Source organism: Rhinoderma darwinii, chromosome 7 (genome assembly GCF_050947455.1).
Source record: "Rhinoderma darwinii isolate aRhiDar2 chromosome 7, aRhiDar2.hap1, whole genome shotgun sequence".
Lineage (NCBI taxonomy): Eukaryota > Metazoa > Chordata > Amphibia > Anura > Rhinodermatidae > Rhinoderma > Rhinoderma darwinii.
The window spans coordinates 141,775,446-141,791,583 of NC_134693.1; the positions used below are offsets into that span (position 1 = coordinate 141,775,446).

Below are 16,138 nucleotides of genomic sequence, written 5' to 3' on the forward strand. Positions count from 1 at the left end.
CGCCATATTGGTAGTCAGCCACTTTTGCAGAAACAAATATCACAAAAAAAGCTCATTGGATTTTTAACCCCTTGATGCCTCCAGGACTGACACACCCCGGGATCCTCATCAGTCAGTGTATAACGGCCCCACATTCTGCTATTATGCCCTAATCATACCAAAGTACGTGAGCTGCCCTCGCACCATGTTCTTCCCCCGCGTATTCTCCGCCACACACTCATAGGGACCGGCGTCTTCCTGCTGGAAGTTTGGAATCTCCAACACTCCGCTGGAGCGATACCGCCGCACTTTACGGGATATGGCTTTACCGTCCGCTCGCCTCCAGGTGATTGTTGGGACTGGACTATGGGGGAAAAGATACAGACAGAAATTTACAGGCGGGGATCATTTTATAATAAATATGAAGCGACACGGATTAATATTATGTCATGGCTGCCATTACGTCATTCAGAAAAGTTGTCACCCAACTTTCCTAGAGTCCTGATTGGAAACCGGCTTAGTGAATTGGAGTGGGCAAAATTAGGTGATTTGCGCTACAAGACTCAGGAATAGTCCTTACGGGGACTGCAAAAGCACCCAAATTGGTTGCCACCCAGCTTTCCCAGGAACAGATAATTATTTTTTGTGATTTCGCAGCTAGACTGCGGAGGACGACCCAAGATCATCTAATTACTAAGGATTTGGAACTTGCGTCTGGTTACTACAACAGTAAATAAAAGGACCCCGACAACAACAGTAATTGGATCCCTAAAAACATGGAAACTATTTATTAGATGTTATTATTATTGTTATTATTGTTATTATTATTGTTATTATTGTTGTTATTATTGTTATTATTATTATTATTATTATTATTGTTATTATTAGACGTTTGGTGACATTTTTGTTGCTTGTGATCGGGGCGATTTCTTCTTACACTTGTAACTTTATTACTCAATTTGGAACGTGCGGCTGAACTAATCAACAGCAAGAATTCATTCTGTTTCCTTAATTTAATGGAACGTTCTTTGTGTAATCCGCCCGGTGAACAGATCTAAACAATGTGTCGCCCGGTATCCGAACGTATCCACGGTCAATACTCTGTAAAGATGCACTGGGAGGGGACTAGAAGATTGTTCATCCAGTGCCTCCTGGTTCATGAATATAATACCAAAAGTGCAGTGAAGACTGACACTTAGACAGAAAATAGCTAATGAAGGTGTGTAATGCTTTACTATGGCATGGATGTAAATACCATGCAGGGTTGATAGAAAGCTGGGTGATAATCTCTATTGGCTCTGTAGCGGCTGCATTAATGGTGGTGACCCAGCACCTGCTAGGGAAATTATCAAAAAAAAGGAGAAGACGTCTCAGGATTACGGCTCATTCTGGGGAAATGCTCTTTAAAATTTAACCCTCACGTTTCCAAATTGCTCAGCTAAAAATGTAAACATCGTTTTGTCTAAATTGAGACTTACTTCCCCAGTGCAAAACATTCCAGTTTGGCGGTGGAGCCCTTCGCCGCGGCCACAGACTCCGGAAAATGTACCTCAATTTTTGGCTCATATTCTCCCATCACTCCTGTAGACAGAAGAGAACAGTGAGCAGATGCTGCGTACCGGAAACGACCATTCAGGGAAAGGACACAATTTATTACAAGATGCCGAAACTTCTCATTTAAAAAGAAAAAGTTTGTCTCACTTTGCGCTGCTCGCCGCTGCTCGCCACGTACCGTCTGTTTTGAGTGTGAGCGGCGTGCTGGGCCCCAGCTCTCGCGTGTTCGTCACTGTGTTTGTCACCACACAGGTGTAGTTTCCGGCATCAGACGGTTCCACTTTGGCGATGTAGAGATTCCCGGTGACTTGTGACACGAATCTGCGGTTGTCTTGTTGCACGAATGGCGGATACTCATTAAAGATCCAGGCATAGACCAGATCTGTGTAAAGACGGGGGGACTGTTACCCAACAATGCAGCCGCCATTGATAACGTGACGCCAACTTAGTGAAGCTACGTTGCACAACTTTTTGTTTTTCATTTTGTCCCCATTTTTAAAATCTCTGCTAGCTGTCAAGGAATGTAAACGTTTACATTCAGAAGTCCGCAGTTAGCTAAACAGCCTGGACTCCAAGATGATACGTATTACCTGCACTGACACATTGTAACAACTCTCTGTATCAGGAGAGGAGAGACAGTTGTCACAGAGGATTGTATAAACTTGATACAATTGTAACAAACCCTCAGATGAGAAGTATTAGGTCAGGATGGGTTTTCAGCCTATGGATGTAAACAAGTTTGTTCCATTTCACTGACAGAAAACAGAGATCTTTAAAATGGTGAGCAATGCTAAGTGTATTGGAAAGATGAATATCAAATGGCACGCTAGTCTCTGTGGAACTACCAGACGTGGACGGAGCCACGGGCTTATTAGAAGACGTGACGAGTGATTGATAAGATTGTCACGAAAGATGGCAGCAACCTCCTCAGCTGCCGGAGTTACACCTTAAAGTGACTATAAGTCATGTGACCAGATATAAAGGAGGCTCAATCTATAGATGAAGCTCTAAATTTGATAGTGGACAATACAGAGAATAAACAGCAGAGGGCGCTCCAACATATGTAATAAATAGAGACACTAAACCAGACTCACCTCCAGAAAAAGCAGGTGGACCACAAAGCAGCACCATCCCCTGTCCCTCCCGTACAAACACCGTATTGCGGGGCCGGGTCTGGAACGAATCGAGATCTGCAGAGAAGAAACATTCAAAGATTATATCGAATCAGAATATAAACTGATGGGAGAAAACCACAGAAAACGTATTCTGCCATTCACTAGACAACGCACAAAATATGAATAGAGGATAGAAGTTTTATAGAAATTATATTCTTGTATATAGGGGGCAGTATTATAGTAGTTATATTCTTGTATATAGGGGGCAGTGTTATAGTAGTTATATTCTTGTATATAGGGGGCAGTGTTATAGTGGTTATATTCTTGTATATAGGGGCAGTATTATAGTAGTTATATTCTTGTATATAGGGGCAGTATTATAGTAGTTATATTCTTGTATATAGGGGCAGTATTATAGTAGTTATATTCTTGTATATAGGGGCAGTATTATAGTAGTTATATTCTTGTATATAGGGGCAGTATTATAGTAGTTATATTCTTGTATATAGGGGCAGTATTATAGTAGTTATATTCTTGTATATAGGAGCAGTATTATAGTAGTTATATTCTTGTATATAGGGGCAGTATTATAGTAGTTATATTCTTGTATATAGGGGCAGTATTATAGTAGTTATATTCTTGTATATAGGGGCAGTATTATAGTAGTTATATTCTTGTATAAAGGGGGCAGTATTATAGTAGTTATATTCTTGTATATAGGGGGCAGTATTATAGTAGTTATATTCTTGTATATAGGGGGCAGTATTATATTAGTTATATTCTTGTATATAGGGGCAGTATTATAGTAGTTATATTCTTGTATATAGGAGGCAGTATTATAGTTGTTATATTCTTGTATATAGGGGGCAGTATTATAGTAGTTATATTCTTGTATATAGGGGCAGTATTATAGTAGTTATATTCTTGTATATAGGAGCAGTATTATAGTAGTTATATTCTTGTATATAGGGGCAGTATTATAGTGGTTATATTCTTGTATATAGGGGCAGTATTATAGTAGTTATATTCTTGTATATAGCGGCAGTATTATAGTAGTTATATTCTTGTATATAGGAGCAGTATTATAGTAGTTATATTCTTGTATATAGGGGCAGTATTATAGTGGTTATATTCTTGTATATAGGGGCAGTATTATAGTAGTTATATTCTTGTATATAGGGGCAGTATTATAGTGGTTATATTCTTGTATATAGCGGCAGTATTATAGTAGTTATATTCTTGTATATAGGGGTAGTGTTATAGTAGTTCTATTCTTGTATATAGGGGGCAGTATTATAGTAGTTATATTCTTGTATATAGCGGCAGTATTATAGTAGTTATATTCTTGTATATAGGAGCAGTATTATAGTAGTTATATTCTTGTATATAGGGGGCAGTATTATAGTAGTTATATTCTTGTATATAGGAGCAGTATTATAGTAGTTATATTCTTGTATATAGGGGCAGTATTATAGTAGTTATATTCTTGTATATAGGGGCAGTATTATAGTGGTTATATTCTTGTATATAGGGGCAGTATTATAGTAGTTATATTCTTGTATATAGGGGCAGTGTTATAGTAGTTATATTCTTGTATATAGGAGCAGTATTATAGTAGTTATATTCTTGTATATAGGAGCAGTATTATAGTAGTTATATTCTTCTATATAGGAGCAGTATTATAGTAGTTATATTCTTGTATATAGGGGGCAGTATTATAGTAGTTATATTCTTGTATATCGGGGCAGTATTATAGTAGTTATATTCTTGTATATAGGGGGCAGTAGTATAGTAGTTATATTCTTGTATATAGGGGGCAGTATTATAGTAGTTATATTCTTGTATATAGCGGCAGTATTATAGTAGTTATATTCTTGTATATAGGAGCAGTATTATAGTAGTTATATTCTTGTATATAGGGGGCAGTATTATAGTAGTTATATTCTTGTATATAGGGGCAGTATTAGGCTGGGTTCACACGTGGCGGAATTTCACTTAAATTCCGCTGCGGACACTCCGCAGCGTTAATCCGCAGCTGAGCCGTTTGTCCATTGACTTACACTTTAATTTAGCAGTGTTCGTTTAGACGAGGCGTAAAATTCCGCTGCGGAGCATAGGCTGCGGAGCGGAATTTGGTGTCCGCAGCATGCTCTGTCTGTTGCGGAGCAGTGGCGGACTCATGGCGGAATTTCTCCATTGACTTCAATGGAGAGTCAAAATTCCGCAATGAAGTCCGCAGATCTTATGTGTGCTGCGGAGCGTATTGGTTTTACTACCATGACATTTCTTCATTCTGGCTGGACCTATGTATTTCTAGGTCTACAGCCAGACTGAGGAAGTCAATGGGGCTCCCGTAATGACGGGAGCGTTGCTAGGAGACGTCTGTAAATAGTCACTGTCCAGGGTGCTGAAAGAGTTAAGCGATCGGCAGTAACTGTTTCTGCACCAGGGACAGTGACTACCGATCCCAATATACATGTATCTGTTAAAAAAAAAGAAGTTCATACTTACCGAGAACTCCCTGCTTCTGTCTCCAGTCCGGCCTCCCAGGATGACGTTTCAGTCTAAGTGACGGCTGCAGCCAATCACAGGCCAAGCACAGGCTGCAGCGGTCACATGGACTGGCGCGTCATCCAGGGAGGTCGGGCTGGATGCCGAAAGAGGGACGCATCACCAAGACAACGGGCGGTAAGTATGAAAATCGTTTTCTTTCACTAGGGAAAGTGCTGTCCCTTCTCTCTATCCTGCACTGATAGGGAGAAGGGAAGCACTTTTCCCGCAGTCCGCAGCAGCTAGTCCGCATCAATGTACTGCACATTTTGTGCAGATCCGCAGCAGAATCTGCAACGCAGATTCTGTGCGGCATTGATGCGGACAGTTGCGGAGGAAATCCGCCACGTGTGGTCATGCCCTTATAGTAGTTATATTCTTGTGTATGGGGGGCAGTATTATAGTAGTTATATTCTTGTATATAGGAGTAGTATTATAGTAGTTATATTCTTGTATATAGGAGCAGTATTATAGTAATTATATTCTTGTATATAGGAGCAGTATTATAGTAGTTATATTCTTGTATATAGGAAGCAGTATTATAGTAGTTATATTCTTGTATATAGGGGGCAGTATTATAGTAGTTATATTCTTGTATATAGGAGCAGTATTATAGTAGTTATATTCTTGTATATAGGGGACAGTATTATAGTAGTTATATTCTTGTATATAGGAGGCAGTATTATAGTAGTTATAATCTTGTATATAGGGGCAGTATTATAGTAGTTATATTCTTGTATATAGGAGCAGTATTATAGTAGTTATATTCTTGTATATAGGGGGCAGTATTATAGTAGTTATATTCTTGTATATAGGGGCAGTATTATAGTAGTTATATTCTTGTATATAGGAGCAGTATTATAGTAGTTATATTCTTGTAAATAGGGGCAGTATTATAGTAGTTATATTCTTGTATATAGGGGGCAGTATTATAGTAGTTATATTCTTGTATATAGGGGGCAGTATTATAGTAGTTATATTCTTGTATATAGGGGCAGTATTATAGTAGTTATATTCTTGTATATAGGGGCAGTATTATAGTAGTTATATTCTTGTATATAGGGGGCAGTATTATAGTAGTTATATTCTTGTATATAGGGAGCAGTATTATAGTAGTTATATTCTTGTATATAGGGGGCAGTATTATAGTAGTTATATTCTTGTATATAGAGGCAGTATTATAGTAGTTATATTCTTATTCTTGTATATAGGAGCAGTATTATAGTAGTTATATTCTAGTATACAGGAGGCAGTATTATAGTAGTTATATTCTTGTATATAGGGGACAGTATTATAATAGTTATATTCTTGTATATATGAGCAGTATTATAGTAGTTATATTCTTGTATATAGGGGGGCAGTATTATAGTAGTTATATTCTTGTATATAGGGGGCAGTATTATAGTAGTTATATTCTTGTATATAGGGAGCAGTATTATAGTAGTTATATTCCTGTATATAGAGGCAGTATTATAGTAGTTATATTCTTGCATATAGGGGGCAGTATTATAGTAGTTATATTCTTGTATATAGGAGGCAGTATTAGGCTGGGTTCACACGTGGCGGAATTTCACTTGAATTCCGCTGCGGACACTCCGCAGCGTTAATCCGCAGCGGAGCCGTTTCTGCATTGACTTCCACTTCTATTTAGAAGTGTTCGTTTAGACGATGCGTAAAATTCCGCTGCGGAGCATAGGCTGCGGAGCGGAATTTGGTGTCCGCAGCATGCTCTGTCTGTTGCGGAGCAGTGGCGGACTCATGGCGGAATTTCTCCATTGACTTCAATGGAGATTCTAAGTTCCGCAATGAAGTCTGCAGCTGTCATGCACATGTTATGTGTGCTGCGGATGCGTCTTGCTTTTTTGGCATGACATTTCTTCATTCTGGCTGGACCTATGTATTTCTAGGTCTACAGCCAGACTGAGGAATTCAATGGGGCTCCCGTAATTACGGGAGCGTTGCTAGGAGACGTCAGTAAATAGTCACTGTCCAGGGTGCTGAAAGAGTTAAGCGATCGGCAGTAACTGTTTCTGCACCCTGGACAGTGACTACCGATCCCAATATACAGCAACCTGTAACAAAAATAGAAGTTCATACTTACCGAGAACTCCCTGCTTCTGTCTCCAGTCCGGCTTCCCAGGATGACGTTTCAGTCTAAGTGACGGCTGCAGCCAATCACAGGCTGCAGCGGTCACATGGACTGCCGCGTCATCCAGGGAGGTCGGGCTGGATGCCGAAAGAGGGACGCGTCACCAAGACAACGGCCGGTAAGTATGAAATTCGTTTATTTTCACTAGGGAAAGTGCTGGCCCTTCTCTCTATCCTGCACTGAATAGAGAGAAGGGAAGCACTTTTCCCGCAGTCCGCAGCAGCTAGTCCACATCAATTTACTGCACATATTGGGCAGATCCGCCGCAGAATCTGCAACGCAGATTCTGTGCGGCATTGATGCGGACAGCTGCGGAGGAAATCCGCCACGTGGGGCCATGCCCTTATAGTAGTTATATTCTTGTATATAGGGGTAGTATTATAGTAGTTATATTTTTGTATATAGGGGGCAGTATTATAGTAGTTATATTCTTGTATATAGGAGCAGTATTATAGTAGTTATATTCTTGTATATAGGGGGCAGTATTATAGTAGTTATATTCTTGTATATAGGGGGCAGTATTATAGTAGTTATATTCTTGTATATAGGGGTAATATTATAGTAGTTATATTCTTGTATATAGGAGCAGTATTATAGTAGTTATATTCTTGTATATAGAGGCAGTATTATAGTAGTTATATTCTTGTATATAGGGGCAGTATTATAGTAGTTATATTCTTGTATATAGGGGCAGTATTATAGTAGTTATATTCTTGTATATAGGGGGCAGTATTATAGTAGTTATATTCTTGTATATAGGAGCAGTATTATAGTAGTTATATTCTTGTATATAGGGGGCAGTATTATAGTAGTTATATTCTTGTATATAGGGGCAGTATTATAGTAGTTATATTCTTGTATATAGGGGCAGTATTATAGTAGTTATATTCTTGTATATAGGGGCAGTATTATAGTAGTTATATTCTCGTATATAGGGGGCAGTATTATAGTAGTTATATTCTTGTATATAGGAGAAGTATTATAGTAGTTATATTCTTGTATATAGGGGGCAGTATTATAGTAGTTATATTCTTGTATATAGAGGGCAGTATTATAGTAGTTATATTCCTGTATATAGGGGGCAGTATTATAGTAGTTATATTCCTGTATATAGGGGGCAGTATTATAGTAGTTATATTCCTGTATATAGGGGGCAGTATTATAGTAGTTATATTCCTGTATATAGGGAGCAGTATTATAGTAGTTATATTCTTGTACATAGAAGCAGTATTATAGTAGTTATATTCTTGTACATAGGGAGCAGTATTATAGTAGTTATATTCTTGTATATAGAGGGCAGTATTATAGTAGTTATATTCTTGTATATAGTAGCAGTATTATAGTAGTTATATTCTTGTATATAGGAGCAGTATTATAGTAGTTATATCCTTGTATATAGGAGCAGTATTATAGTAGTTATATTCTTGTATATAGGAGCAGTATTATAGTAGTTATATTCTTGTATATAGGGGTAGTATTCTAGTAGTTATATTCTTGTATATAGGGGCAGTATTATAGTAGTTATATTCTTGTATATAGGGGGCAGTATTATAGTAGTTATATTCTTGTATATAGGAGCAGTATTATAGTAGTTATATTCTTGTATATAGGGGGCAGTATTATAGTAGTTATATTCTTGTATATAGGAGCAGTATTATAGTAGTTATATTCTTGTATATAGGGGCAGTATTATAGTAGTTATATTCTTGTATATAGGGGGCAGTATTATAGTAGTTATATTCTTGTATATAGGGGGCAGTATTATAGTAGTTATATTCTTGTATATAGGGGCAGTATTCTAGTAGTTATATTCTCGTATATAGGGGCAGTATTATAGTAGTTATATTCTCGTATATAGGGGGCAGTATTATAGTAGTTATATTCTTGTATATAGGGGGCAGTATTATAGTAGTTATATTCTTGTATATAGGTGCATTATTATAGTAGTTATATTCTTGTATATAGAGGGCAGTATTATAGTAGTTATATTCTTGTATATAGTAGCAGTATTATAGTAGTTATATTCTTGTATATAGGAGAAGTATTATAGTAGTTATATCCTTGTATATAGGAGCAGTATTATAGTAGTTATATTCTTGTATATAGGGGTAGTATTATAGTAGTTATATTCTTGTATATAGGGGCAGTATTATAGTAGTTATATTCTTGTATATAGGGGCAGTATTATAGTAGTTATATTCTTGTATATAGGGGCAGTATTATAGTAGTTATATTCTTGTATATAGGGGGCAGTATTATAGTAGTTATATTCTTGTCCATAGGAGAGGATAGATGTGTGCTTGTGAGCTCCCTGTTAGGACTATGCATGGCTTCTGACCCAGGTGGAGGGGAGGGGTCCTGGGCTGATGATCCTGGGAAAGCCCAGAGTCTGGAATTTGGCCTGCAGCATGGAGATGGTGGAGGTGAAGATCTGGAAATGGTGGCTGGTGAGTCAACTGAATCTCATGATGTTGGTGAATTGTGCACAAAAATGACAAAGAAAAATATCTTTAAAATGGAAATGCAAGTTCGCAAATTGAGAACTGAAATTAACCAAGAGACTGATCCAAAGGCAAAGCTGATGAAATGTGAGTGTCTGGATGTTTGCACACGTGAGCTGGTTATATTGAAGGAGAGATTGCAGAAAGAATCATGCACAGTACCCAAAATAAAGAACTGGGCAATGGAGAACAAAAGGGAGACCAGAGCCCAAACTGTGAAGAGAAAAAATATCATTGCAAAAAAAGACACTGACTATAAGACTGTGTATAATATTGTGGAGCAGGGAAACCCTGGAAGATATGAGTGTGCAGTGGCTGGAGGCTCACATCTCTCATCATGTGTGGGGTCTGTGCAATCAGTCAACAAAAATGCTGCTAAATCTACAGAGAAATGTGTGGCAGCTGACGAGGGGTTAACTGCAGTAGACTCTATGTGCAGTACTGATGAAGTGAATGCGAGTGGCACTCCTGGGAGTGAGCAAGAAAGTGCCGCATGTCCTGATATTATAAGTGTGACTTCGCTCAGCGCGGTGATTGACAGTCTGATATCTGATGAACCAGCGGCACAGGCTGAGGCGGACATTGCAGACCCTGTTCTGGAGGTTCAGCCGCCCGCAGTGTCAGTGAATGGAGTGCAGGTTACACAGCGATCAGGAGCAGACACAGGAGGATCTGCAGTACAATCAGCTGAGGAGAGGTCCAGTCCTGACCCACCTGCTGACAGACCTCAGTACAGGAGACTGTTTTCCAGCGTCACAAGACCGACTAACCCCGCACCTCAGAGGAGGAACGCGGTCAGAATCAGGTACTCCGGACCAGAGGAAAACCTCCCCTCCAGACTCCACATTGGGAAAGTTTTATTGAAGGAGTTTATGAAGTTTAAAGCTTCTGAGGTGTTCGCTCTGATCCACGTTCCCTCCAGCAGGAATTATGACATCAGTTTCAAGCTGCAATATAGTCTAGACTTATTCTGGAGTATTTATAACGATACAAAGGAGCACGCGATGTGGGAGCATCTACATGTCATCCAGCTGACTAAACCCCAGGTAGTCACCGCCACCGTCCTGTTCCAGTCTGAGGTGGTGGCTCTGGCAGATTTGCAGCACTGGTTGAGCAGATATTGTGAGGTGAAGAGACTGCCAACAAAGATCTATGATGAGGAGGAGATCTGGAATGGAGGATATTCTGTCAAGATCCAGCTGGTTCAGGAGAATGGAGTGACCAGACATCTGCCGCACTCCTTCTACCTGGGCTCGGAGAGAGGCGTATGTTACTACCCTGGTCAACCGCGACTGTGCCATAGATGTGGGGGCAGGCACCTGGCATTCAACTGTTCCCGTATTAAGTGCTCACTATGTGGTCAGTTTGGGCATGTGAAGGACGATTGTACAGGACCTGTCATCTGTAACCTGTGCTTAGGACCTGGACATACATTCCGGGAGTGTCCACATGCAGAACATAATAAGGAGGAGACCTTTAAAGGAGCCATGGAGGAAGAGCAGGAGGATATCTCCATATGTGTAGATATGACCCCAGAACCTGGAAGTCCCAGCGATGATGTGAGCCGAAGTACCAGAGACCCTGCTCCAGAGACGAATGTCCCATCTGTGGATGCTGCACAAGTGTCACCAGCCACTGAAAATAGAGGTCATGCTAAAAGCAAAATATCCAGTCACTCTGTCACCAAACATCTGCCCGACACCAGTAAGGAACCAGCTGATCCAGCCACAGCGACCAGTAAGGAACCAGCTGATCCAGCCGCAGCGACCAGTAAAAAAGCAGCTGGGCCAGCCGCAGCGGCCAGTAAAAAACCAGCTGATCCAGCCGCAGCGACCAGTAAAAAACCAGCTGGGCCAGCCGCAGCGAACAGTAAGGAACCAGCTGATACAGCCGCAGCGACCAGTAAAAAACCAGCTGATCCAGCCGCAGCGGCCAGTAATAAACCAGCTGATCCAGCCGCAGTGACCAGTAAGGAACCAGCTGATCCAGCCGCAGCGACCAGTATCGATGAGGAGGGATTTCAGACGGTTAAAAGGAGAAGTAAAACAGATGATTCTTCCAAGAAAAAAATCACTGCTGCAAAGAAATCACCGGAGATTCCAGTGCTGGCGATAACTGGGGGACGTTACTGTGCGCTGGGAGAAGATGACCAGGAAGAAGAAGCAGAGATGGAGCAAGTCTCCTCACACATCCCAGACAACGAACCTCAGGATGAAGATGCTGACCCCCCAATGTTCCCCAAAAGATGGGGTGTTACAGGACATAGCAGTGGAAGAAGGAAAAAAAGTAGGAAAGACATGTAACCAGGATGAGGCTGAAAATCACCTCCTATTAATGTGAACAGCGTGAAGAATAGGAGCAGGCGGCGGGCGATATTCCAGCGTCTGTCTGACAACAAAACCAATGTCCTCTTTATACAAGAGACTTATCTACAGAGTAATGTCCCTGCTGTGTCCCTGCAGTCACCACATCTAGTGGGACAGTGAAGCTCTTTGCTGCTGTATGGAGACTTCTACCCCGAACTCCGTTTATATCATAGAGGTTCACTATATGTCATAAATGTGGTGACCGTGTACCCTCTGTGGTGTGCGCGATGCAGCCCGGTCACCAATAAAGAAGAACTCTCCTGTAATACTGCTTAGAATAATATCATGAAAAATAGTTGAAACAATCTATACTGGAGCAATATTCATATATTATGGTTTGTTTAATGATTGTGACGTTATTAAGAGACATACGTTTATTTTCTTTATCTGTTATGAGTGTATTGCAAAGGTATTGTAATATTTTGTTGCAAGTTTTCAAATAAAAAAGATAATTATAGTAGTTCTATTCTTGTATATAGGAGCAGTATTATAGTAGTTATATTCTTGTATATAGGGTCAGTATTATAGTAGTTATATTCTTGTATATAGAGGCCGTATTATAGTAGTTATATTCTTGTATATAGGAGGCAGTATTATAGTAGTTATATTCTTGTATATAGGGGCAGCATTATAGTAGTTATATTCTTGTATATAGGGGCAGTATTATAGTAGGTATATTCTTGTATATAGGGGCAGTATTATAGTAGGTATATTCTTGTATATAGGGAGCAGTATTATAGTAGATATATTCTTGTATATAGGGGGCAGTATTATAGTAGTTATATTCTTGTATATAGGGGCAGTATTATAGCAGTTATATTCTTGTATATAGGAGGCAGTATTATAGCAGTTATATTCTTGTATATAGGGGGCAGTATTATAGTAGTTATATTCCTGTATATAGGGGCAGTATTATAGTAGTTATATTCTTGTATATAGGAGCAGTATAATAGTAGTTATATTCTTGTATATAGGAGCAGTATTATAGTAGCTATATTCTTGTATATAGGAGGCAGTATTATAGTAGTTATATTCTTGTATATAGGAGCAGTATTATAGTAGTTATATTCTTGTATATAGGAGCAGTATTATAGTAGTTATATTCTTGTATATAGAGCAGTATTATAGTAGTTATATTCTTGTATATAGGGGGCAGTATTATAGTGGTTATATTCTTGTACATAGGGGCAGTATTATAGTAGTTATATTCTTGTATATAGGGGGCAGTATTATTGTAGTTATATTCTTGTATATAGGGGCAGTATTATAGTAGTTATATTATTGTATATAGGGGGCAGTATTATAGTAGTTATATTCTTGTATATAGGGGGCAGTATTATAGTAGTTATATTCTTGTATATAGGGGCAGTATTATAGTAGTTATATTCTTGTATATAGGAGCAGTATTATAGTAGTTATATTCTTGTATATAGGGGGCAGTATTATAGTAGTTATATTCTTGTATATAGGGGCAGCATTATAGTAGTTATATTCTTGTATATAGGGGCAGTATTGTAGTAGTTATATTCCTGTATATAGGGGCAGTATTATAGTAGTTATATTCTTGTATATAGGAGCAGTATTATAGTAGTTATATTCTTGTATATAGGAGCAGTATTATAGTAGTTATATTCTTGTATATAGAGCAGTATTATAGTAGTTATATTCTTGTATATAGGGGGCAGTATTATAGTAGTTATATTCTTGTACATAGGGGCAGTATTAGGCTGGGTTCACACGTGGCGGAATTTCACTTAAATTCCGCTGCGGACACTCCGCAGCGTTAATCCGCAGCGGTGCCGTTTGTCCATTGACTTACACTTTAATTTAGCAGTGTTCGTTTAGACGAGGCGTAAAATTCCGCTGCGGAGCATAGGCTGCGGAGCGGAATTTGGTGTCCGCAGCATGCTCTGTCTGTTGCGGAGCAGTGGCGGACTCATGGCGGAATTTCTCCATTGACTTCAATGGAGAGTCAAAATTCCGCAATGAAGTCCGCAGATCTTATGTGTGCTGCGGAGCGTATTGGTTTTACTACCATGACATTTCTTCATTCTGGCTGGACCTATGTATTTCTAGGTCTACAGCCAGACTGAGGAAGTCAATGGGGCTCCCGTAATGACGGGAGCGTTGCTAGGAGACGTCTGTAAATAGTCACTGTCCAGGGTGCTGAAAGAGTTAAGCGATCGGCAGTAACTGTTTCTGCACCCGGGACAGTGACTACCGATCCCAATATACATGTATCTGTTAAAAAAAAAAAGAAGTTCATACTTACCGAGAACTCCCTGTTTCTGTCTCCAGTCCGGCCTCCCAGGATGACGTTTCAGTCTAAGTGACGGCTGCAGCCAATCACAGGCTAATGACAGGCTGCAGCGGTCACATGGACTGGCGCGTCATCCAGGGAGGTCGGGCTGGATGCCGAAAGAGGGACGCGTCACCAAGACAACGGCCGGTAAGTATGAAAATCGTTTACTTTCACTAGGGAAAGCGCTGTCCCTTCTCTCTTTCCTGCACTGATAGGGAGAAGGGAAGCACTTTTCCCGCAGTCCGCAGCAGCTAGTCCGCATCAATGTACTGCACATTTTGTGCAGATCCGCAGCAGAATCTGCAACGCAGATTCTGTGCGGCATTGATGCGGACAGTTGCGGAGGAAATCCGCCACGTGTGGTCATGCCCTTATAGTAGTTATATTCTTGTGTATAGGGGCAGTATTATAGTAGTTATATTCTTGTATATAGGAGGCAGTATTATAGTAGTTATATTCTTGTATATAGGAGCAGTATTATAGTAGTTATATTCTTGTATATAGGAGCAGTATTATAGTAGTTATATTCTTGTATATAGAGCAGTATTATAGTAGTTATATTCTTGTATGTAGGGGGCAGTATTATAGTAGTTATATTCTTGTACATAGGGGCAGTATTATAGTAGTTATATTCTTGTATATAGGGGCAGTATTATAGTAGTTATATTCTTGTATATAGGGGGCAGTATTATAGTAGTTATATTCTTGTATATAGGGGGCAGTATTATAGTAGTTATATTCTTGTATATAGGAACAGTATTATAGTTGTTATATTCTTGTATATAGGGGCAGTATTATAGTAGTTATATTCTTGTATATAGGGGCAGTATTATAGTAGTTATATTCTTGTATATAGGAGAAGTATTATAGTAGTTATATTCTTGTATATAGGGGGCAGTATTATAGTAGTTATATTCTTGTATATAGGAGCAGTATTATAGTTGTTATATTCTTGTATATAGGGGCAGTATTATAGTAGTTATATTCTTGTATATAGGGGCAGTATTATAGTAGTTATATTCTTGTATATAGGAGAAGTATTATAGTAGTTATATTCTTGTATATAGGGGGCAGTATTATAGTAGTTATATTCTTGTATATAGGAGGCAGTATTATAGAAGTTATATTCTTGTATATAGGGGCAGCATTATAGTAGTTATATTCTTGTATATAGGGGCAGTATTATAGTAGGTATATTCTTGTATATAGGGAGCAGTATTATAGTAGATATATTCTTGTATATAGGGGGCAGTATTATAGTAGTTATATTCTTGTATATAGGAGGCAGTATTATAGCAGTTATATTCTTGTATATAGGGGCAGCATTATAGTAGTTATATTCTTGTATATAGGGGGCAGCATTATAGTAGTTATATTCTTGTATATAGGGGCAGCATTATAGTAGTTATATTCTTGTATATAGGAGGCAGTACTATAGTAGTTATATTCTTGTATATAGGAGCAGTATTATAGTAGTTATATTCTTGTATATAGGAGCAGTATTATAGTAGTTATATTCTTGTATATAGAGCAGTATTATAGTAGTTATATTCTTGTATATAGGGGGCAGTATTATAGTAGTTATATTCTTGTACATAGGGGCAGTATTATAGTAGTTATAT

The 16,138-nt window shown here is 38.9% G+C and overlaps 1 protein-coding gene across 1 annotated transcript in view; it reads right to left on the reverse strand.

Moving 5' to 3' along the window:
* The window catches only part of LOC142656904 (contactin-4-like), an 87,201-nt gene that overhangs the window by 16,964 nt on the left and 54,099 nt on the right, over window positions 1–16,138 (reverse strand). Inside the window, exons 5-8 of the mRNA XM_075831889.1 lie at window positions 2,628–2,723; window positions 1,712–1,915; window positions 1,458–1,560; window positions 159–343 (exon numbers count right to left, since the gene is read on the reverse strand). Of these exons, the coding sequence (XP_075688004.1) occupies window positions 159–343; window positions 1,458–1,560; window positions 1,712–1,915; window positions 2,628–2,723 (588 nt within the window). The remainder of the gene's footprint in view (window positions 1–158; window positions 344–1,457; window positions 1,561–1,711; window positions 1,916–2,627; window positions 2,724–16,138) is intronic.